The sequence below is a fragment of the Oncorhynchus kisutch genome, linkage group LG20 (genome assembly GCF_002021735.2).
Source record: "Oncorhynchus kisutch isolate 150728-3 linkage group LG20, Okis_V2, whole genome shotgun sequence".
NCBI lineage: Eukaryota > Metazoa > Chordata > Actinopteri > Salmoniformes > Salmonidae > Oncorhynchus > Oncorhynchus kisutch.
This window is the reverse complement of record NC_034193.2, coordinates 29,062,666-29,085,527: the sequence shown is the minus strand read 5'-3', so window position 1 is coordinate 29,085,527 and position 22,862 is coordinate 29,062,666. Positions and strand designations below refer to the sequence as shown.

Genomic DNA, 22,862 nt, shown 5'->3' with positions numbered 1-22,862 from the left:
TGCATGTATGACATCAAAGCGGTATGTGTTATAATCCTCAACGTCTCATCCTTCAAAATACATAGAGTCCGCGTAATTTACAGCATTTCCCTCACTCAGACAACAAAAACATTTGTTAAAGTTGCCCAATTAGCAGGAGGGAGGGGGAAACCTCTTGTCTCGCGCAGTGCTTAAGTTCAGAGCAGCTGTCAGTAAAAACTAATACAGAGCTGTGAAGCGGAGAACCTGTACAGCCACTGCGTTCCAATTTAGGTGCTTATGAGTCTATATATGCCATTTTCAACCCGTATATACTGGTATGAATGTAAAGGGCTACTAATCTGTAGTGTCAATCCACAATGAACTAGGACGAGAATATTCCATGCCCTCAGCCGAATTAAGGACCGTCAATAACCTACAGAACGTATTGACGCAAAGACCGTCAAAAACCTAAAGAACTTCAGACAAACACATGCAATATTAAGCCATGGGACACCTTGTTTGGCCAGTGAGTGGCCAAGCCCTCGTCACAACTACAACTGGTTTATTTATCAAAACCCAGCATTTCGCACCACTGCCCGCAATTGTGCTCATAATAATTGCTTGTGAAAATTGCAAAAATATTTCTGTCTCACCCCTGGACCCCACTCCCGAGTGGCGCAGCGGTCTAAGGCACTGCATTTCAGTGTTAGAGGTGTCACTAAAGACCCTGGTTCGACCCAAGGCTGTATCACAACCGGCCGTGATCGGGAGTCCCGTAGGGCGGTGCACAATTGGTCCAGTGTCGTCCAGGTTAGGGGAGTGTTTGGCCGGGATTTGAGGATTTTCTTAAATGGCCACAGATGCTAAAATCTAAGATCATTAACCCTTTGAAAATAATTTACACAAGTGACATGATTAATATTTTTGCTCACAATGTAATTTCCCCTAATTTAAATTGTTTAACACCTATGACACTTTGTATTTAGAGACACCAAATTATCAATGGAATCCTCAAATTTGACATACAGCCTAGCGTTGTCCGGGTTTGGCCTGGGTAGGCTGTCATTGTAAATAAGAATTTGTTCCTAATTAACTGACTTGCCCAGTTAAATGAAGGTTACACACACTGACCAAAAAGTTATTTTGTTTGCATTTACGTATGTCCCCATTACCAGTAAAACATAATGAAAACCTATTTCTTTCACTTACTTGCTGTGCTATTTCATTGTTCAGTCGTTTCATTCTCAACCAGGATTTCTATGGAACGCCGTTTGGGTCTTTGCGTGTCAAATACGTTTGACCAATCAGGACCTGAATATGACTGCCACATAATTTAACTCGTTCATTATATTTTTACGTAGTTATTACACTATCACTCTTATATCATATGTCACAAAGATTCATCAATACGTATGCTATGATGCTGGTAAAGGTGTCTCGCGCAGCTACAGTGCTAGCCATTTTTTTTTTTAAGAAGCTATCTAGCTCATGGATGCAAACAATGTTCGTCCCCAAAAACATAGCAAAACAACAATCTGTTTCAGTAGCTATATAGCTAGGTGTCATCTAAAATAACCCTAATTTATAAGACAGTATTAATGGTGGTCGGACCCACCCATCTACCCATCTAATTAGAAAAATTGTCATGAGGCGTAGGCCTATAAGACATTTTATCCACCACCATTCAAAGCACAACTCCATAGTTAAATTCCTTGCAAGAATCATGGATGAGTACATTCTAGCCACAATAAGAATTAGCCACAATAGTGGACTTTGCAGTTTGCCTAAAAAATAGAAGTATGGCATAATTCTACTATTTGTATTCATTTACATCACTGTCAATGACATACTTTTATTCTGAAGGTAAACCGCAAATTCTACTATTGTGCCTAATCCTTATTGTGGCTAGCTTTACAACACATAACCCTGGTCCGGTCGAGCCTCACTAGCCAGATGAAGCTAGCTGGCTGCTTTATAACGTTAGCTTTGGACAACAAGGTTAAGTAGCTGGCTAGCTATTTATTTTCATGAACTGTTCAATTTCAATAGGTGAACAACAAGTGGCAACCTAGCTAATACTTACTCAGAAGGATTCCTAAATCATTGCTAAGAATAAATTAAAATGACTGCAGTTTCTACTGGTCATTGTTTTCAAGCTGGTTGTATTGGTGCTAGCTAGGTATCAAACTAAAGCTAGCTACCCCAGAAGTTGCGGTCGAACAAATGATGCTTTATTACCAACACGGTTTTGTAAACACATCGTTCGTGGCCGGTGTTTGCTGACTATTTTTGCACAGCTTTGAGTGCTACTATCTTTTTTTACACGCAAAGACCCAAACGGTGTTCAATACTATGTATGTCGTGAAGCTAATAGCAGTGATGCTATTACTGTGTAACTCCAGTAGGGCAACATCTGAAATATAGCGCACTTGGTAGTGTGTAACGGTGCTCGACCAGTCGGCGAAAGCCAACATCACCCACGACAGAGAACGGTTGATTGTCAAGGGCAATGAATTCCATTATCTTGGCTTTAATGGATTTCACCTTTGAGTTGTCTCGCTGAAAATGTGTTACTCTTTCAAATGACTGCTTGACTGCTCAATCCACACAGCAGACATTGTGGGCTAGTTTAGGAATGCTGTGTTACGCAAAATTTTACATGGATTCATTACATCATGTACCTTCGTTATATAGGTATGCACGTCAGCTTTGACATCAGTTTTGCACATCGTGCGTTAAACTAGGCATCGGCCGATACTGATATATTCACCGATATATCATGCATCCCTACTATGTATAGCTTCGTAAGACTAAAATGACCAACCACCCAGCTTTGGAGTAGTTGAAAGTCTGTTTTTGAGAGGACCTGGCTACTGTGGGAGACTTCTAGTAATTGTACTAAGCTAACTATGTGCTAACATCTCCAGACTACACGCTGGAATAATATTTACCATTCTTTCTGCCATGAGTCACAATAACTACGCAAATGCTCATTTGCAATCGATGATGAAAAACGTACTCACCAATTACTGCGGTCACGTTTTCAAGATCTGATCTGTCTTTTTTCTCCCCATCTTATCCCCTTACAGCTTTTGCCACCCAGAATTGTTCAAATGAAAAAAGTTCAACGTGTCAAATAATTATCCGAAGTGATGATGACACAGCCCGATATTTAAATTTGAGTTAGGTCTGAAGATGACTCTGGCTTAGCTGTACAATGCTACAAATATTACATACATATAACAATTGTCCCATAGGATTATAATTAGTAGAACGGACATTCCCATCCAAAACAGTGTTGGTTTGTGTGAACAGCAAGTAGACCCTTTTTCACAGACGATCTATCTCTGGCCCGTTACACCCGTTACAGTGCATTCAGATAGTATTCATACCCAAGAAGACTCGAAGGCTATAATTGCTGCCAAAGGTGCTTCAACAAAGTTGGGGTCTGAAATCTTATGTCTGAAATCTTATGTAAATGTGATGTTTTAGTTTATTATTTAATGAAGCTCACGACAAAACAGTTATTGTGCTGCCGTTGCTTCCAGAGGCATATTGGAACTCGGTAGTGAGTTGCAAACGAGGACAGACGATTTTACGCACTTCAGCACTCGGCGGTCCCGTTCTGTGAGCTTGTGTGTCCTACCACTTCGTGGCTGAGCTGTTGTTGCTCCAAGATGTTTCCACTTCACAATAACAGCACTTAAAGGTGACCGGGGCAGCTCTAGCAGGGCAGAAATTTGACGAACTGACGTGTTGGAAAGGTTGCATCCTATGACGGTGCCATGTTGAAAGTCACTGAGCTCTTCAGTATGGGCCATTCTACTGCCAATGTTTGTCTATGGAGATTTACATTGCTGTGTGCTTGATTTTATTCACCTGTCAGCAACAGGTGTGGCTGAAATACACAAATCTGATCATTTGAAGGGGTGTCCATATACTTTTGGTGATGTAGTGTAGCTCAGGCAGTAGGAAGCTCTCTCATCCATTTATATGCAGTGCAGAGGAAACAGTGTTATACTCAGCTGGCCCCTCCCTGGATTCTGTGTTAAACGCTCTACAACAAAGCTTTCTCTGCCCTTGACCTTTGTTTTGGAGGTGTTCAGAACAAGGTTGTGGTTCAGTAAGAAGAAGAATCTCCCCCCCCCCCCCGTGTGATTACTATCTCTGAGGGTTTAGAGCTTGAGGTAGTCACTTCATACAAGTACTTGGGAGCTAGATGGTACACTGTCTTTCTCTCAGCACATATCCAAGCTGCAGACTAAGGTGAATTCTAGACTTGCTTTCCTCATTTGTAATCACTCTTTCACCCCAGCTGCCTAACTAACCCTGATTCAGATGACCATCCATAGATTGGCAAGTAAGGGTGCTCTTAAGCAGCTTGATGTTCTTAACCATTCGGCCACTCAGATTTGCCAACAATGCTCCTTATAGGACACATCACTGTACTCTGTCCATCTCTGTATACCCGGCGTGAGACCTACTGGTTGATGCTTATTTATAAAAAAAACTTTTAGGCCTCACTCCCCCCTATCTGAGATATCTACTGCAACCCCCATCCTCCACATACAACACCCGTTTTGCCAGTCACATTCTGTTAAAGGTCCCCAAAGCGCACACATCCCTGGGTCACTCCTCTTTTCAGTTCACTGTAGCTAGCAACTGGAATGAGCTGCAAAAAACACTTAAACTGGACAGTTTTATCTTAATCTCTTAATTCAAAGATTCAAATATATACCCCCTTATTGACACTTGTGGCTGCTTTGCGTGATGTATTGTCGCGCTTACTTTTTTGCCTTTCACACTGTTGTATGTGCCTAACAATGTTTGTACCATGTTTGTGCTGCTACCGTGTTGTTGTGTTGCTGCCATGTTGTGTTCTCTTAGGTCTCTCTTTATCCAGTGTTGTGGTGTCTCTCTTGTCGTGATGTTTTCTTTCTAATCCCCCGTCTCAGCAGGAGGCCTTTTGCCTCTTGGTATGCTGTAAATAAGAATGTGTTTTTAATTGACTTGCCTAGTTAAATAAAGTTGAAATAAAAATATTAGCACCCAGGCCAGGAGCTAGTACTTGATGCACAGCCTTTGGCCAAGATAACTACTGACAAATGCTTCTTGTAGCCGTCAATGAGATTGCTGCACTTTTATACTGGCAATTTGTCCCACTCTTCAGCTGTGTTTGAGGGGTGCTTAACCTCTCTGGTACAAGTGGGATGCTAGCATCCCACCTCGACAACAGCTAGTGAAATTGCAGGGCGCCAAATTCAAAACAACAGATATCCCATAATTCTAATTCATCAAACATACAAGTATTATCCACCATTTTAAAAATAAACTTATTGTAAATCCAACCACAGTGTCCGATTTCAAAAAGGCTTTACTGCGAAAGCACACCATGCGATTATGTTAGGTCAGCCCCTAATCACAGAAAACCATTATAGCCATTTTTCCAGCCAAAGAGAGGCGTCACAAAAAGCCAAAATAGAGATCAAATTAATAACTAACCTTTGATGATCTTCATCAGACGGCAGTCATAGGACTTCATGTTACACAATACATGTATGTTTTGTTCGATAAAGTTCATATTTATATCCAAAAATCTCAGTTTAAAGTGGCGCATTATGGTCAGAAATGCATTGTCTTAAACAAACATCCGGTGAAAGTGCAGAGAGCCACATCAAATTACAGAAATACTCATCATAAACATTGATAAACGATACAAGTGTTAAACATACGAATAAAGATAAACTTCTCCTTAATGCAAAAGCTGTGTCAGATTTAAAAAAGGCTTTACGGAGAAAATACACTTTGCGATTGTGTTAGGTCTGCACCTAGCCACAGAAACCCATACAGCCATTTTCCAGCCAAGGAGAGTGTCACAAAAGTCAGAAATAGCATTAAAATGAATCACTTACCTTTGATGATCTTCATCTGGTGGCACTCTCAGGTCTCCATGTTAGACAATAAATGTTTGTTTTGTTCGATAATGTCCCTCTTTATGACCAAATACCTCCTTTTTGTTTGCGTGTTTTGTCCAGTAATCCGAATGCTTAAGGCGCGTGCACTAAGTCCAGACGAAAAGTCAAAAAAAGTAAAATAAAAAAGTTAGTAGAAACATGCCAAACTATGTTTAAAATCAATCCTCTGGTTGTTTTTGAAATCAATAATATTTCAACCGGACAAAAGCTTCGTCAATAGGAAAGGCGCTTTCCCGATCACGCGCATGGCTGATGATTGAAAGTGCTGTATCTCCCTCATTTTTATAGTTAAAGCCTGAAACAATGCCTAAAGACTGGCCACATGCAGAGGAAGCCATAGAGACCGTGAACTGGGTCCTAAGTCTTTGTATGGTGGATAGGCTTTCAATGGAAAAACAGCCTTTCAAAATAATAGTACTTCCTGGATGGATTTTCCTCAGGTTTTCGCCTGACATATCAGTTCTGTTATACTCACAGACATTATTTTAACAGTTTTGGAAACTTTATAGTGTTTTCTATCCAAATCTACTACTATGTGCATATCCTATCTTCTGGGCCTGAGTAGCAGGCAGTTTAATTTGGGCACGCTTTTCATCCAAATTCTGAATGCTGCCCCCTACCCTAGTGATGTTAAGCAATAAGGCCCGAGGAGGTGTGGTATTTGGCCAAAATACCACGGCTAAGGGCTGTTTTTAGGCACGACACAACAAAGTGTCTGGACACAGCCCTTAGCCGTGGTATATTAGCCATATATCACAAACCCCAGAGGTGCCTTACTGCTAGTATAAACTGGTTACCAACTTAATTAGAGCAGTAAAAATAAATGTTGTGGTATACGGTCTGATATACCACGGCTGTCAGCCAATCAGGATTCAGGTCTCGAACCACCCAGTTTATAATTTAGTTTACAGTCTAGACCAACTGCTACCATAGGTTTTCTAATGGATTCAGATCTGTACTCATCCAGCATTTTTTCCTTAACCCTTCCCAGATGCTTTTTGATGTGTGTTTGGGGTTGTACTGATGAACGACCCACAACCTTCGACAGAGACCAAGGTTTTGGACACTGGACTCCAAAACACTTTGCATATTCAAGGCCCTCCGCATCAGAGATCGCAAAGAAACCCCACTGCATTATCGAACCTCAGCCATGTTTGATTCTTTGAATGCTTAATTAGGTCGTCAGAAAATCTAGCGCTGATCTGCATTGAACTAATTTTGTTTAATCTGCCCACAGAACAATATAGCAGGATTTAGGCATGTTTAGGTGGGTTTTCTTGTCATTCTTTCAGATGTTTACCTACAACCAAGCTCAAGTGATGGCTTAAATTCATTGTAGCCTAGGTCTAATACACTGAACAAAAATATTAATGCAACATGCAACAATTTCAAAGATTTTACTGAGATACAGTTCATATTTTTTTAGTTTTTATTTAACTAGGCAAGTCAGTTAAGAACAAATTCGTATTTACAATGACGGCCTACAAAATGGCCTCCTGCGGGGATGGGTGCTGGGATTAAACATTTAAAATAAATACCTAAGACGACAACATAGTGTGGCAGCAACACATGCCAACACAGCATGGTAGCAACACCGCAGCACAAAACATTATTGGGCACAGACAACAGCAAGATGGTAGAGACAACGATACAACACGCAAACTGTCAATCTAATTTTATTGGTCACAATACACATGTTTAGCAGATGTTAATGCGAGTGTAGTGAAATGTGTGTGCTTCTAGTTCAGACAGTGCAGTAATATCTAACAAATTCACAGCGACTACCTTATACACACAATGTAAGGGGATGGAGTAAGAATATGTACATGGATGCGCGATGGCATAGGCAAGGTGCAATAGATAGTATAAAATATTATCTACATATGAGATTAGTAATTTAGGATATGTAAACTAGAGGTCTACCGATTAATCAGGGCCGATTTTCAAGTTTTCATAACAATCGGAAATCGTTCATCGTTCAATAACAATCGGAAATCGTTCATCGTTCAATAAGAACACATTCTTATTTTCATTGACGGCCTAGGAACGGTGGGTTAACTGCCTTGTTCAGGGGCAGAACGACAGATGTTTACCTTGTCAGCTCAGGGATTCAATCTTGCAACCTTACGGTTAACTAGTCCAACACTCTAACCACCTGCCTCATGAGGAGCCCGCCTGTTTTGCGAATGCAGTAAGAAGCCAAGGTAAGTTGCTAGCTAGCATTAAACTTAATCAATCATAATCACTAGTTATAACTACACATGGTTGATGATATTACTAGTTTATCTAGCGTGTCCTGCGTTGCATATAATCGATGCAGTGCGCATTCGCGAAAAAGGACTGTCGTTGCTCCAACGTGTACCTAACCATAAACACCAATGCCTTTCTTAAAATCAATACACAGAAATATATATTTTTCAACCTGCATATTTAGCTAAAAGAAATCTAGGTTAGCAGGCAAACCAGGTGAAATTGTATCACTTCTCTGCGTTCATTGCACGCAGAGTCAGGGTATATGCAACAGTTTGGGCCGCCTGGCTCATTGCGAACTAATTTGCCAGAATTTTACGTAATCATGACATAACATTGAAGGTTGTGCAATGTAACAGGAATATTTAGACTGGTGGATGCCACCATTTAGATAAAATACGGAACGGATCTGTATTTCACCTGAAGGAATAAACGTCTTATTTTCGAGATAATAGTTTCCGGATTTTACCATATTAATGACCTAAGGCTCGTATTTTGGTGTGTTATTATTTTATAATTAAGTCTATGATTTGATAGAGCAGTCTGACTGAGCGATGGCAGGCACCAGCAGGCTCATAAGCATTCATTCAAACAGCACTTTCGTGCGTTTTGCCAGCAGCGCTGCTGTTTATGACTTCAAGCCCATCAACTCCCGAGATTAGGCTGGTGTAACGATGTGATGTGAAATGGCTGGCTAGTTAGTGGCGTGTGCGGTAATAGCGTTTCAAACGTTACTCGCTCTGAGACTTGGAGTAGTTGTTTCCCTTGCTCTGCATGGGTAACGCTGCTTCGAGGGTGGCTGTTGTCGTTGTGTTCCTGGTTCGAGCCCAGATAGGAGCGAGGAGAGGTACGGAAGCTATACTGTTACACTGGCAATTCTAAAGTGCCTATAAGAACATCCAAAGGTATATGAAAATCAAATGGTATAGAGAGAAATAGTCCTATAATAACTACAACCTAAAACTTCTTACCTGGGAATATTGAAAGACTCATGTTTAAAAGGAACCACCAGCTTTCATATGTTCTCATGTTCTGAGCAAGGAACTTAAACGTTAGCTTTCTTACATGGCTCATATAGAGAATTATCTTGGGAGATAATGCGGTCAGCATTTGATTGTAAGGAATTCTAGGTCAGGTGAAAAAAAGGATTTGAGTTCCTGTATGTTATGATTATACCATGAGTCGATAATCATGGGGCATACACCCCCACCCTTCTTCTTACCAGAGACATGCTTGTTTCTGTCGGTGCGACATTTGAAGGAACCTGGTGGCTGTACCGACTGACAACATATCCCGAGTGAGCCATGTTTCTGTGAAACAGAGAATGTTACCTTCTCTGATGTCTCTCTGGAAAGCAACTCATGCCCTAATTTTGTCCACCTTGTTGTCTAGAGACTGGACATTGGCGAATAATATGCTCAGAAGCGGTGAATGGTGTGCTCGCTTTCTAAGTCTGACCAGGAGGTCACTCCGTCTACCTACTCTGCGATGAAGTTGTTTTGGTTCGACCTCTGGGATCAGATCTAAATCAAATCAAAGTTTGTCACGTGCGCCGAATACAACAGGTGTAGTAGACCTTACAGTGAAATGCTTACTTACATGCTCTAACCAATATTGCAAAAAAGGTATTAGGTGAACAATACGGTGGTAAAGAACACACCCCTGTGGGTGTGTTCTAATCTAATGTCCTGGGTGGAGGTCTGAACAAAAGATCCACTTCGGGAAAGTTATATTACTGCTCTTAATGTTGGTAAGTTGACGTTGTTCTTATATCCAATAGTTCTTCCCGGCTGTATGTAATAACACTTCAGATTTTCTGGGCTAACAATGTAAGAAATAATACATGAAAGAACAAATTACTGCATTGTTTCCTAAGGACGTGAAGTTGACCATCTCTGTTGGCGCCATCTTAAGTCATGTCAGTAAGAGAATCCATGAGTGAGTCTTTGAATGAAGAGATTGAGATACAACTATCCAGTTTAAGTGTTTGTTGCAGCTCGTTCCAGTAGCTAGCTGCAGCGAACTGAAAAGACGAGTGACCCAGGGATTTGTGTGCTTTGGGAACCTTTAACAGAATGTGACTGGCAGAGCAGGTGTTAAATGTGGAGGATGAGGGCTGCAGTAAGAGGGTTTTATAAATAAGCATCAACCAATGGGTCTTGCGACAGTTATACAGAGATGACTAGTTTACAGAGGAGTGCAGTGATGTGTCCCATTGGTAGCAAATCTGATGGCCGAATGGTAAAGAATATCTAGCTGCTCGAGAGCACCATTACCTGCTGATCTATAAATTACGTCTCCGTAATCTAGCAGGGGTAGGATGGTCATCTGAATCAGGGTTAGTTTGGCTGCTGGGGTGACAGAGGAGCGATTACGATAGAGGAAACCAAGTCTAGATTTAACTTTAGCCTGCAGCTTTGATATGTGCTGAGAGAAGGACAGTGTAGCCATACTTTCAAGTTCTAATCACACCTGTGGGGAGAGAGGCATTGTTCTTACCAAACCACAACCTTGCTCTGAACATCTCCAAAACAAAGGTCAAGGGCAGAGAAAGCTTGTTGGACACAAAGCTTTGTGGAGAGCGTTTAACACAACATCCGGGGAGGGGCCAGCTTAGTATAAGACTGTATCATCTGCATATAAATGGAAGAGAGCTTCCTACTGCCTGAGCTATGTTGGTGATGTAAATTGAGAAGAGCGTGGGGCTTAGGATCGAGCCTTGGGATACCACCTTGGTGACAGGCAGTGACTGAGACAGCAGATGTTCTGACTTTATACACAGCACTCTGAGGTAGTTAGCAAACCAGACCCAAGATCCCAATACTCCTTAAACGGCCCACAAAAATGGAATGGTCTACCGTATCAAAAGCTTTGGTCAAGTCAATAAAAATAGCAGCACAACTTTGCTTAGAATTATGGGCAATGCTGACCTCATTGAGGACCTTTAAGGTTGCAGTGATACATCCATAACCTGAGCGGAAACCAGATTGCATACCAGAGAGAATACTATAGACATCAAGAAAGCCAGTCAGTTGATTATTGACAAGTTTTTCCAACACTTTTGATAAACAGGGCAAAACAGAAATGGGCCTATAACAGTTAGGTTCAGCTTGATCTCCCCCTTTAAATAAAGGACGCACCATGGCTGCCATCCAAGCAATGGGAACCTCCCCAGAGAGGAGAGACAGGTTTTTCGATTATAGGGGCAGCAACCTATAAAGAGTCTAAACCATCTGACCAATGTTTTTTGGGGGTCAAGTTTAAGGAACTCCTTTAGCACCTCGGACTCAGTGACCGCCTGCAGGGAGAAACTTTGTAGTGGGGCAGGGGGAAAAGAGGGAGGAGCATCAGGGCTAGTCGCATTAGAAGGGGTGGGAGATGAGGAAATGTTGGACGGGCAAGGAGGCATGGTAAATAGGAATCATGATTAAAAACCACAGCCATGTGCTTCTTGTCAGTAACAACCACATCAACTTTAAGGGACATGAGCAGCTGTGAGGAGGAGGGTTTATTCTCCAGATCTTTAACTGTTTTCCAGAACGTCTTGGGGTTTGACCCACAGAGAGAGAACTGCTCCTTAAAGTAACTAACTTTGGCCTTCCAGATAGCCTGAGTGCACTTATTTATCATTTGCCTAAACGAGAGCCAGTCAGCCTGAGTATGCGTGTGCCGAGCCTTTCGCCAAATGCAATTCTAGAGGTGGAGTAACTCTGCAAGATCACGGTCGAACCAGGGGCTGAACCTGTTTTTAATTCTAATTTTTATTATGGGGGCGTTTAACAATATCACTGAAAATATATTTTTTAAAGAAGGTCCAAGTGTCTTCGACAGAGGGAATCAAGCTGATTCTATACCAATTTACAGAGGCCAGGTCATGAAGGAAGGCTGGCTCATTAAAGTTATTTAGCAAGCATCTATGATACATCGTTTCACTGAGCAGCCATTACGAACACAGGCTGTAAAACAATGATCAATAAGTCCATTACAGAAAACACCAGACTGATACCTATCAGGATTATTTGTGAGGATAACATTGAGGAGAGTAGCCTTTTCTGGGTGTTTGGAGTCATGCTTTGTTTGGAGTCATGCTCGCCCCAACAGTGCACGTGTGCTGGAGGCGAGCGAAAGCTTGGGAGAGAGGGGGGAGTGTGGTAGGGGTACCTGTACCAGACGGGGAGACAAGCCAGGGCAGACCGTGAACAGATCGCCAGGTGGAATCCAAACAGCAGTGCAGCAGGCAACGGGAATCGGTGTCACACCCACTTGGGATGGTCTTTTAACAGCAGGAAGAAGCTTCAAGGCCTCTGGATTTGGGTGGGGTAACCTGCCATTTGTTGGGCTCAAAGGCCTCCACATCTCAGTACTAATTGAAGTTGTATCTGGTCTGTCTCAGTTCCAGGTTGGATGGTGTTCTTGGTAGTGTTAATCCTTGCAGGTAATTTTGTCCAAAATTAGGTTGTAGGTTTCGAGTTTTGATCTAGAGTGAAGGTTATGCTGTGGAGAGTAGCATCCTGTATATGTCTCTGCCTGAAAAATTATAGTTTCTTACTCCAAATCTATCTTTTTGCAAGCTGTCTCTCTCTCTTTTCTGAAAGGCAATCAGTCAATTGAAATGAATTCATTCGGTTCTAAATCTATGAATTTCACAGATACCTTAAGGTAGAGGCGTGGATCTGAAAACCAGTCAGTATATGGTGTGACCACCATTTGCCTCATGCAGCGCAACACATCACCTTCGCAAAGAGTTGATCAGGCTGTTGATTGTGGCCTGTTTAATGTTATCCCACTCTTCAATGGCTGGGCGAAGTTGATGGATATTGGTGGGAACTGGAACATGCTGTCGTACGCGTAGATCCAGAGCATCCCAAACATGCGCAAATGGTTGACATGCATGGTGATTATGCAGGCCATGGAAGAACTGGGACATTTTCCGCTGCTAGGAATTGTGTACAGATTCTTGCGACATGGGGCCGTGCATTATCATGCTGCAACATGAGGTGATGGCGGCAGATGAATGGCACAACAGTGGGCCTCAGGATCTCGTCACGGTATCTCTGTGCATTCAAATTGTCATCGATAAAATGCAATTGGGTTCGTTGTCCGTAGCTTATGCCTACCCATACCATAACCCCACCACCACCATGGGGTTCACCCACACGTCTGCCATCTGCCTGGTACAGTTGAAACCGTGATTAATCTGTAAGGAGCACACTTCTTCAGTGTGCCAGTGGCCATCAAAAGGTGACCATTTGCCCATTGAAGTCGGTTACGCCACTGAACTGCTGTCAGGTCAAGACCCTGGTGAGGACGACGAGCGTGCAGATGAGCTTCCCTGAGACGTTCTCTGACAGTCTGTGCAGAAATTCTTTGGTTGTGCAAACCCACAGATCATCAGATGTCCGAGTGGCTGGTCTCAGACGATTCCCCAGGTGAAGAAGCTGGATTTGGAGGTCCTGGACTGGCGTGGTTACACGTGGTCTGCGGTTGTGAGGCCGGTTGGACGTACAACCAAATTCTCTAAAACAACGGCTTACGGTAGAGAAATTAACATAACATTCTCTGGCAACAGCTCTGGTGGACATTCCTGCAGCCATCATACCAGTTGCATACTCTCTCAACCTGAGATATCGCTTGCATTGTGTTGTGTGACAAAACTGCACATTATAGAATGACCCTTTGTCCCCCGCACAAGGTGCACCTGTGTAATGATCATGCTGTTAAATCAGCTTATTGATATGCCACACCTGTCAGGTGGATGGATTGTCTTGGTAAAGGATAAGTACTCACTAACAGGGATGTTGAGGCTCCCGAGTGGCGCAGCGGTCTAAGGCACTGCATCTCAATGCTAGAGGTCTCACTACAGACTTGATTCCAGGCTATATCACAACCGGCCTTGATTGGGAGTCCCATAGGGCAGCACACAATTGGCCCAGCATCGTCCGGGTTAGAGTTTGGCTGGGGTAGGCCGTCATTGTAAATAAGAATTTGTTCTTAACTGACTTGCTTAGTGAAATAAAAGGTTAAATAGAATTACAGAGAAGCTTTTTGTGGGTACGGAACATTTTGGGGATCTTTTTACATGTTGCGTTTTCTATTTAGGGCCTATGCAACCATACAAATTATGTATTAATAGTAATTAACTTCTAATTTACACATCTGTCTTTACTGTTCCCTTGCCAAATTCATGCATCGCCACTGGCCTCTCGCCCACCCCACCGAATACCCGATTCGAAAAATAACTACAGATTGCGGCTGGATGATATTTCACAAAAGTGGGAAAGGTGTCATAAATAAGACATGCTCGTATTAATTTTTTCCGTCAACATTTTTGGGGAAACAAAAAGGGCCTTAGATTTATAGTTATTTCATTTATACTTGGGATATTGTTTTGTAACAGGAAAGGTCAAAAGAATAGCTGGAGGGCGTCCTTGGATGAGTTTTTCATGGTTGCAAATACCACCGCAATTCAAGAATGACACACTAACTTACTAACACACATGCATGCTTCTGTCCGATTCATCTGTTTTTTCCAGATGGAGACAAAAGTGGAGATGCGATGGAAGGAGAGGGGCAGAAGGGGGAGATGGAAGCAGACAGCAAGATGGAGGGAGGCGATCGAAAGCAGGTGGAGCGAGAGTGGGAAATCACCTATAGCGATGATGAAATCGAGGACCCCAAAAACTGGATGCCCCCTCCCGACGAAATCAAAAGACTGTATGAGCTCCTTTCAAAAGGGGAGAAGCTGGAACTGAACTTTGTGCCCCTTCCTCGAAGACCGCCTACACCTGAGAGGACCCCCTCGCCCGAGAGGGATGATGAGGACGAGGCGGCAAAAGAGAGGGAGAGGGAGGATAGAGAGCGCAAGTGAGTTGTGTATTCATTTATATCTAAGGTTGGTTATGTTTCCTTCTAGCTCTGGTCAAGGAGGACTACTGTAAACAGAGTTGTGTTCATTGTGGTACGCAATGGAAAACCAAAATTATCGTTTCTTATTGAACAAGTCTAGGGGCTCTATTTTCAAACACACTTTAGTTTGCAATTGCGTCATGTAAAAACTGGCGCACTGGCATTTTATTAAAATATCACGAGCAGCAAAACAGTCAAAAAATGCATCTTCCACTTTCTTTTGTTGAATCTCGGGAATTACGATCACTGTCCAAAGTTCTGAATCCGCTTGTTAGTTATTTGCCTGTTTGTTTTTTAAACTTTCACGTTGAAAAGTTACTACTGGCCATTTCAATGGCGATGGTAGGCTATTGCTACAATGCCTTCAGAAAGTATTCACACCTTTTTACATTTGACAGATTTTGTTGTGTTACAACCTGAATTTGAAATGGGATAAAATGTATTACACACAATACCCCATAATGTCAAAGTTTAATTATGTTCTTTCAAAATGTTCCCAATTAATTACAAATGATAAGCTGAATTGTCTTGAGGCGTAAAAACGTGCTTAACAAGTCACATAATTAGTTTTTTACATGATTTTTGAATGACTACAGTAAGTATCCCTTTGAGCATGGTGAAGTTATTAATTACACTTTGGATGCTGTATCAATACACCCAGTCACTACAAAGATACAGATATCCTTCCCAACTTAGTTGCCAGAGAGTAAAGAAAGGGATTTCACCATGAGGCCAATGGTGACTTTAAAACAGGAGTTTAATGGCTGTGATGGGAAAAACTGAGGATGGATCAACAACAGGTTCAGTTACTCCACAATAGTAACCTTATTGACAGAGCGAAAACAAGGAAACCTGCACAAAACACATATTCCACAACATGCAACCTATTTGCAACAAGGCACTAAAGTAATACTACAATTTTTTTTGTAAAACAAACATTCTGTCCTGAAGTGTTATTTTGGGGAAAATCCAATACAACACATTTCTGAGTACCACTCCATATTTTCAAGCATAGTGGTGGCTGCAATATGTTATGGGTATGCTTGTAATCTTTTTTTAGGATAAAAAAGAAAAGGAATGGATCTGAGCACAGGCAAAGTCCTAACCTGGTTCATTCTGCTTTCCACCAGACACTGGAAGATTAGTTCACCTTTCACTTACCAATAAGACAGTGAATGTTTGAGTGGCCGAGTTACAATTCTGACTTAAATCTATGACCTGAAAAGACCTGAAAATGGTTGTCTAGCAATAATCAACAACCAATGTGACAGAGCTGGGAGAATTTTGAAAAGATGAATGGGCAAATGTTGCACAATCCAGGTGTGGAACGCTCTTACAGACTCCCAGAAAGACTCCCAGCTGTAATCACTGCCAAAGGTGCTTCTACAAAGTATTGACTCTAGAGTGTGAATACTTATGTAACTTAGATATCTGTATTTAATTGAATACATTTCTAAAAACAGGGTATTGTGTATAGATGGGTGCACCTTTATTTATTTAATCAATTTTGAATTCAGGCTGTAACAACAAAATGTGGAATAAGTCAAGGGGTATGAATACTTTCTGAAGGCACTGAGTGTATTTCCATATTTAAGCCATGCAATTACTTAGAACGGGTGGGTGCCACAAAATCTCAACTCCTCATGAGGGGCCACAGTGGCTTGCAGGTCTGCGTACCCACATCTACAGGCGTTCTCAGAGATTTGCTGGTTACAGTCACTTTGAAAACAAGAGTCAATCCAGTCTGTCTTTTGTTGGCCCATAAGAAAGGCTGCACCAATAGAATTGTGTGGGCCCAATAAGTTTTTTGGTGGAAAAAATAGTGAAACTATTACTGTATATCATTTTCTGAAAATACAATGCAAAAATATTACATAACTCTTAATCTACAATTTATGTTCATAACGCTGGGCAACATGGGCCTGGGAGACTCACATGGATATTGGTATCCACAGTACTCCACCAATTATAAACCTTTCAACTCAATACTTCTTGTTTTCCCCTTACACATTTTTTTTGTACATAAATGCACTTGTACACAATTGTAGAATTGAAGAATTTGCTTAAAACCTCTCTAGGGTATGTGGGACGGTAGCAACACACCTGACCAACATCCAGTGAAATTGCAGAGCGCCGATTTATAAAAATTCAGAAAACATACAAGTGTTATACATAGGTTTAAAGATGAACTTCTTTCAAAAAGGCTTTACGGCGAATGCATACCATGCGATTATTTGAGAACATCGCCCAGCAGACAATTCATTACAAACAGTAATCAGCCAAGTAGAAGAGTTGCACAAGTCAGAAATAGAGATAAAATTAATCACTTACCTTTGATGATCTTCATATGGTTGCACTCAGGAGACATTCATTTACTCAATAAATGTTTGTTTTGTTCGATAAAGTCTCTCTTTATATCCAAAAACCTCAGTTTTGTTCGCATGTTTTCTTCAGTAATCCACAGGCTCAAACGCAGTCACAACAGGCAGACAAAAAAAATCTAAATTGTATCCGTAAAGTTCATAGAAACATGTCAAACGATTTTATTTTGAATCCGCTGGTTGTTTTTAGCCTAAATAATAGATAATATTTCAACCGGACAATAACGTCGTCGATATAAAAGCTAAACAAGAAAGGTGCACTCTCAGGATTGCGCATGAGAAAGCTCTGTGACACTTTAGGGTCCAGTCATTCAGACTGGTCTTACTCCCTCATTTTTTAGACTACAAGCCTGAAACCATTTCTAAAGACTGTTGACATCTAGTGGAAGGCGTAGGAACTGCAATTTGAGTCCTAAGTCAATGGATACTGTAATGGCATTGAATAGAATACAAAAAAAAAATCCTACTTCCTGGATGGATTTTTCTCAGGTTTTTGCCTGCCAAATCAGTTCTGTTATACTAACCGTTTTGGAAACTTTAGAGTGTTTTCTATCCATATATGCATGCATATCCTAGCTTCTGGGCCTGAGTAGCAGGCAGTTTACTTTGGGCCCCCTTTTTATCCGGAGGTGAAAATAGTGCCCCCTACCCTAGAGAAGTTTTAAACTGCAAAAATGGCTCTTGGATGCCAAGAGGCGGGCCTTTAAAATGTGTCTTCCCAGGGCCCTTGACTTGGTCCGGCCTTGCATTGCCGAGGTCATAGAAAAACTCCTTGAATGCTATTTTTCATCTCACCCCAGTTGTGTTCTGATTTATGAGGGGGTCCCTGATGAATGTGCAATCACTAAAAGGCTCTCTGGCTGGTCCCAAAAAGTTTGATTTGTGCAGTTAGAGTAACTGCACAAATCAGGGGCCCCGTTTTGGAAATTGAGGGCCGCCAGTTGCCATCCCTGACTCAGAACAATGCGGAGTGTAAACATGTTCAACATATTTAGGAAATATGGGATAGGCCTACATTATATTTTGTTTCTGTAGGCCAGCGTTTCCTGGAGACCCTGAGGGGGTACACTTTGTGGTTTTTGCCCTAGTATTACACAGTTGATTATTTGAAATGGCTGTGTAGTGCTAGGGCAAAAACCACAACGTGCACCCCTTGGGGTCCCCAGGACCAAGTTTGGAAACACTGCTGTAGGGCATTTTAAGAAAATAGGCTATAAATGGACTAACATTCAAATTGGATTTGCTGACAATGCAATACATAAAATACACAACTTGAAGCAACCACACATTTAGCCATGAAGCAAGTTCTGATTGGCCAGTGAGGGGGTCAAGCCTGACAAACCTACAACTTGTTTATTTGTCAAAGCCTAGCCATTTCACACCATAGCCAGCTGCTGCGCCCATAATTCAGGTTGTGAAAATTGCAAAAATATTTGACACACCCCCAAAAAACCTATAGTGCTAAGATTCACCATTGGGTTAGGTTTGTTGAAATAGAGGCCTAGGGACTCCCCCTGTTTTTTATAAAGATAAACTATGGCAGTATGGATGACTAGTATTTTCTTTCTTTGTCAGGGCCCCATCTCCCACAGAGTTTGATTTTGATGAAGAACAGATACAACAAACTCCAAAAAATGCTTTCATCAACCGACGCAGGACACCAGGTATGACTCGCTGCTCATGACTTTCACTTACCTCATTCTTTGTTTTGGAAGATACCTTTCATTCCACAGTATCTCTCATGCAACTTAGGGTCTATAAGCACTTGCCTATTGCCTAATATCGAGTCATATTCACAGTGATTCGATGAGATTCAATTAGACTGAACCGGAGTGCAGCTAAAACTGGTGCTGGGGCATAATTATCAAGAAGGTGGCATGATGCATTGTTCATAAAAATATGTACACTACCTGACCAAAAGTATGTGGGCACCTGCTTGTCGTACATCTCATTCAAAAATCATGGGCATTAATATGGATGTTAGGCTTGTGAGCAGCTGCTCAGCCATGTAAACCCATTTCATGAAGCTCGAACAGTTCTTGTGCTGATGTTGCTTTCAGAGGCCATTTGGAACTCGGAAGTGAGTGTTGCAACCGAGGACAGACGATTTTACGCACTTCAGCGGTCCCATTCTGTGAGCTTGTGTGGCCTACCACTTTGCGGCTGAGCCGTTGTTAATCCTAGACGTTTACAGTTCACAATAACGGCACTTAGTTGACCAGGGCAGAAATTTGACGAACTGACTTGTTGGCATCCTATGACGGTGCCACGTTGAAAGTCACTGAGCTCGTCAGTTAAGGCCATACTACTGCCAATGTTTCCTAAGGAGATTGCATGGCTATGTGCTCGATTTTATACACCTGTCAGTAACGGGTGTGGCCGAAAATAGCCGAATCCACTCATTTTGAAGGGGTCTCCACATACTTTTGTATATATAGTGTATCTTGCATAAAATGTATGCACAAATGTTCAAACTAGTTTTCTTCAAAACACAGAATACTAACGCTGTTCTCCACATGCTTGACATTTGACTTTGTTGAGCCAATTTCGCCGTCTGCTTCAGCGGGGTACCCGGCTCATGTCCGGAAGGCAGCCTGGTTATTAGTGCTTTTTTAAATCGGTTAGATTATGAAAGAATTATCACAGGTTTACGATTATTTACATTTTCTGGTAGATACCTCAAAGCAACAGCTGCTCTTTATCACCTCACGATTGCGCATTCTTCGCTCTTCTGTAGCAGGTGTGAAAGAAACACAGATCAGACAAGTTGATGCGCAACAGATTATGGTCATTGTAGTTAAGGACCACATTTTATGAGTTAAACTATTTAGAATATTGGCCTGTTGGAAATTACAACATTGCACAGTTCAGGCTGGATCTGATTAATCTCTAGAGAAACTTGTGTGACATGAAATTCAAATAATTGACCCGATGTAGGTCAGTTACTTGTTTAATTCGTTTTTTAAATTACCACATTTTTAGTTACTCGCTCAGCACTACTGGTTAGCAAACAAATACGATCACTTTTTCAACCCGGGAGTAACTCCACCCACCAGGTGAACTAAAACAAATAACCTCAATGGTTAACTGCTGTCAACCACTGCCCTCATTCTGGGGTTTATTCATGCATTGTCCTCTTTTCGCAGGGTCCTCGGCTCGGTCCTCTGTCAAACGGGAGGCTAGGTTGGACAAGGTACTGTCAGACATGAAACGCCACCGCAAAATTGAGGAACACATTCTCCGGACTGGACGAGACCTCTTCAAGAGCGAGAAGAGCAGCCGGGCCGGGCCCGATGAGGCACTCTCTCCCAACAGTCAAAAAGAGCGAGAAAAGGAGAGGGAGAGAGACAGCGACCCCAGCAAAATCTTCTCGCCAAGACAAAGGCGATACTGAGACAGGGGGGAAAACTGCAGGCCAAGAGCATCGACGCCTGATTTTTTAAAAAATGCCATTACCAATTTTGTATGATTGTGCGTTTTGTATCCTTGTAATAAACATTACTCTTTTTTTTGTTTTTATATATATATAAATCAGTGTCTTGATATAACACCCAGACAAGTTCAGAACAGAGGAGTATATTTTAGCTATGAGTTAACAATATAGCCTTCACATAAGGCTCAGAAGTTTATACGGTACATTAATACGTATGCATAAATATGCATTCAATTCAAAACCACAAATAAATAAAATAAGCATATACAGTAAATCAGTTGAAATGCATTTTTCCCGCAATGGCAAGACCCACTAACCAATAAACATATAGAACAAAAGGTATAGTTTATCGCCGTCTAGATGTTATTGTCCCATCTTTCTTGCATCCCAGGTTACTGGACTGTTTGTTTTCCTAGTATTTTATTTCCATATTCAGGAAAGTATAGTTATGTATTCTGAGTGAATAGGGCACCTGAAACCAGTGGCTCAATTAAATTTGCTCAGTACAAATAAGAAACTGAAGAAGCGGAAACAGTTTCAAGAGCTTTAGAAAGGTCAACCTATACTAAATGCTACCAAGACAGTGTATGGATTCTATTCTGGTCGATTTATTCACTAATTACAGCAGTGATAATAAAACACGTTTTTGATTTTTTATTGAATATTCTTGGGCAGAACACTTGTGTAACGTCAGCCAATGAATGACAGTATGTGGAATAAATAGGGCTGCTTTTTTGTTGTTGCACTGGCACTAACTCATTGACCTAATATGCTTCAATATACCACTCAGTCAAAAGTTAAGGACCCACGTAGGGCATAGAAACCCAAAGGCCCACAAAATTGGCCATTTATTTTGTTCCTCAAAATTACATTCTCTACACTGAATAAAATAACACTGTTGCAAGGCGGCAGAGTTTAACTGCCAACAGGCGAAATGATTCATGCATTTGCTACCTGAACTACTGGAGATCAAAATGGATAAAAAATAAAAACACAGAATGGGAGATCAGAAACCGAACTACAATCCAAATCAACGTGAAGGTAAGAACACTTGTCACATTTTCAATCCAAGGAAAAAATAAATATTCCACATTAAAATAAATAAAATGTAGTACACACACAAACAATTGAGATAAGGCAGCATACTAGTCTTATGAGGTTACCTCCCTTCCACCCTGGTCACATTTGTTAGAGTACAAAGGATACAGATAAATACTAACAAGTCAAAATACTGCTTGGCGAGGTCGTTTCTTGTTACTAAGCCGAATTAGGCCTTTCTATCTCAAGCAATGTACTAAACATACCAGTATAATACATTCCTAACTCCTGTGCTAACTTACCTCCTAGGCAGACAGGATTTCATTTGATCTACACGAGGACGCTCTCCACCTCTCACTTGCTATACTTCTTTCAGGCTAATCTCTCCATTCTCAACATGCATCAGGGGGAAAAATAGCTTCTGATGCCTATGTTGTGTGCTGTTCAAATGTGCAAACGCTCCCTTCAATTCCTTTATTCGCACAAGTAGAATATCAGTATTGAGTATAGATTCTGGCAACAAAGACCATTTGAAGCATTTATTTTTTTACTCTTGCAAAACTCATGCTTGTTCAAAGTCTCACTACCTTTCTTTCCCTTTCAACTTCACCCAACGGTACATTATCCCCACCTTCCTTACCTCTCACCCTCCCGCCCACTTCTCAGTGAGAGTCTGACTTTTGTTCTGTGGCATGAGTGCTGTACCCATTGGCGGGCTGGGACGGCGCCTGTCCGTCCAAATCATCCTTGGCAGTGACCGGGGGCCTCCGGGAGCGGGAAGAGCCAGTGAAGAGTCGCAGGGCCCCTCGGCAAATGAGGGAGAACCAGTAGACCTGGGGGGCCATGAGCATAGCTGCGCCCAGGTTAACTTGCCAGGGCACGTTGAAAGGAACCATGTGGAGGGGAATGGACGCGTAC

At 41.7% G+C, this 22,862-nt stretch overlaps 2 protein-coding genes across 9 annotated transcripts in view; one reads left to right on the top strand and one right to left on the bottom strand.

Moving 5' to 3' along the window:
* Positions 1-22,416, top strand: part of pagr1 (PAXIP1 associated glutamate-rich protein 1) — a 27,591-nt gene extending 5,175 nt beyond the window's left edge. For all 6 annotated transcript variants that reach the window (XM_020453927.2, XM_020453925.2, XM_020453928.2 and 3 more), the window contains exons 3-5: positions 14,720-15,050; positions 19,049-19,137; positions 20,620-22,416. In XM_020453927.2, the coding sequence (XP_020309516.1) occupies positions 14,720-15,050; positions 19,049-19,137; positions 20,620-20,867 (668 nt within the window). In that variant the 3' untranslated portion in view covers positions 20,868-22,416. The remainder of the gene's footprint in view (positions 1-14,719; positions 15,051-19,048; positions 19,138-20,619) is intronic.
* tlcd3bb (TLC domain containing 3Bb) overlaps positions 21,034-22,862 on the bottom strand; it is a 48,790-nt gene continuing 46,961 nt past the window's right edge. For all 3 annotated transcript variants that reach the window (XM_020453932.2, XM_020453933.2, XM_020453934.2), the window contains exon 7: positions 21,034-22,862. In XM_020453932.2, coding sequence (XP_020309521.1) covers positions 22,607-22,862 — 256 coding nt within the window. In that variant the 3' untranslated portion in view covers positions 21,034-22,606.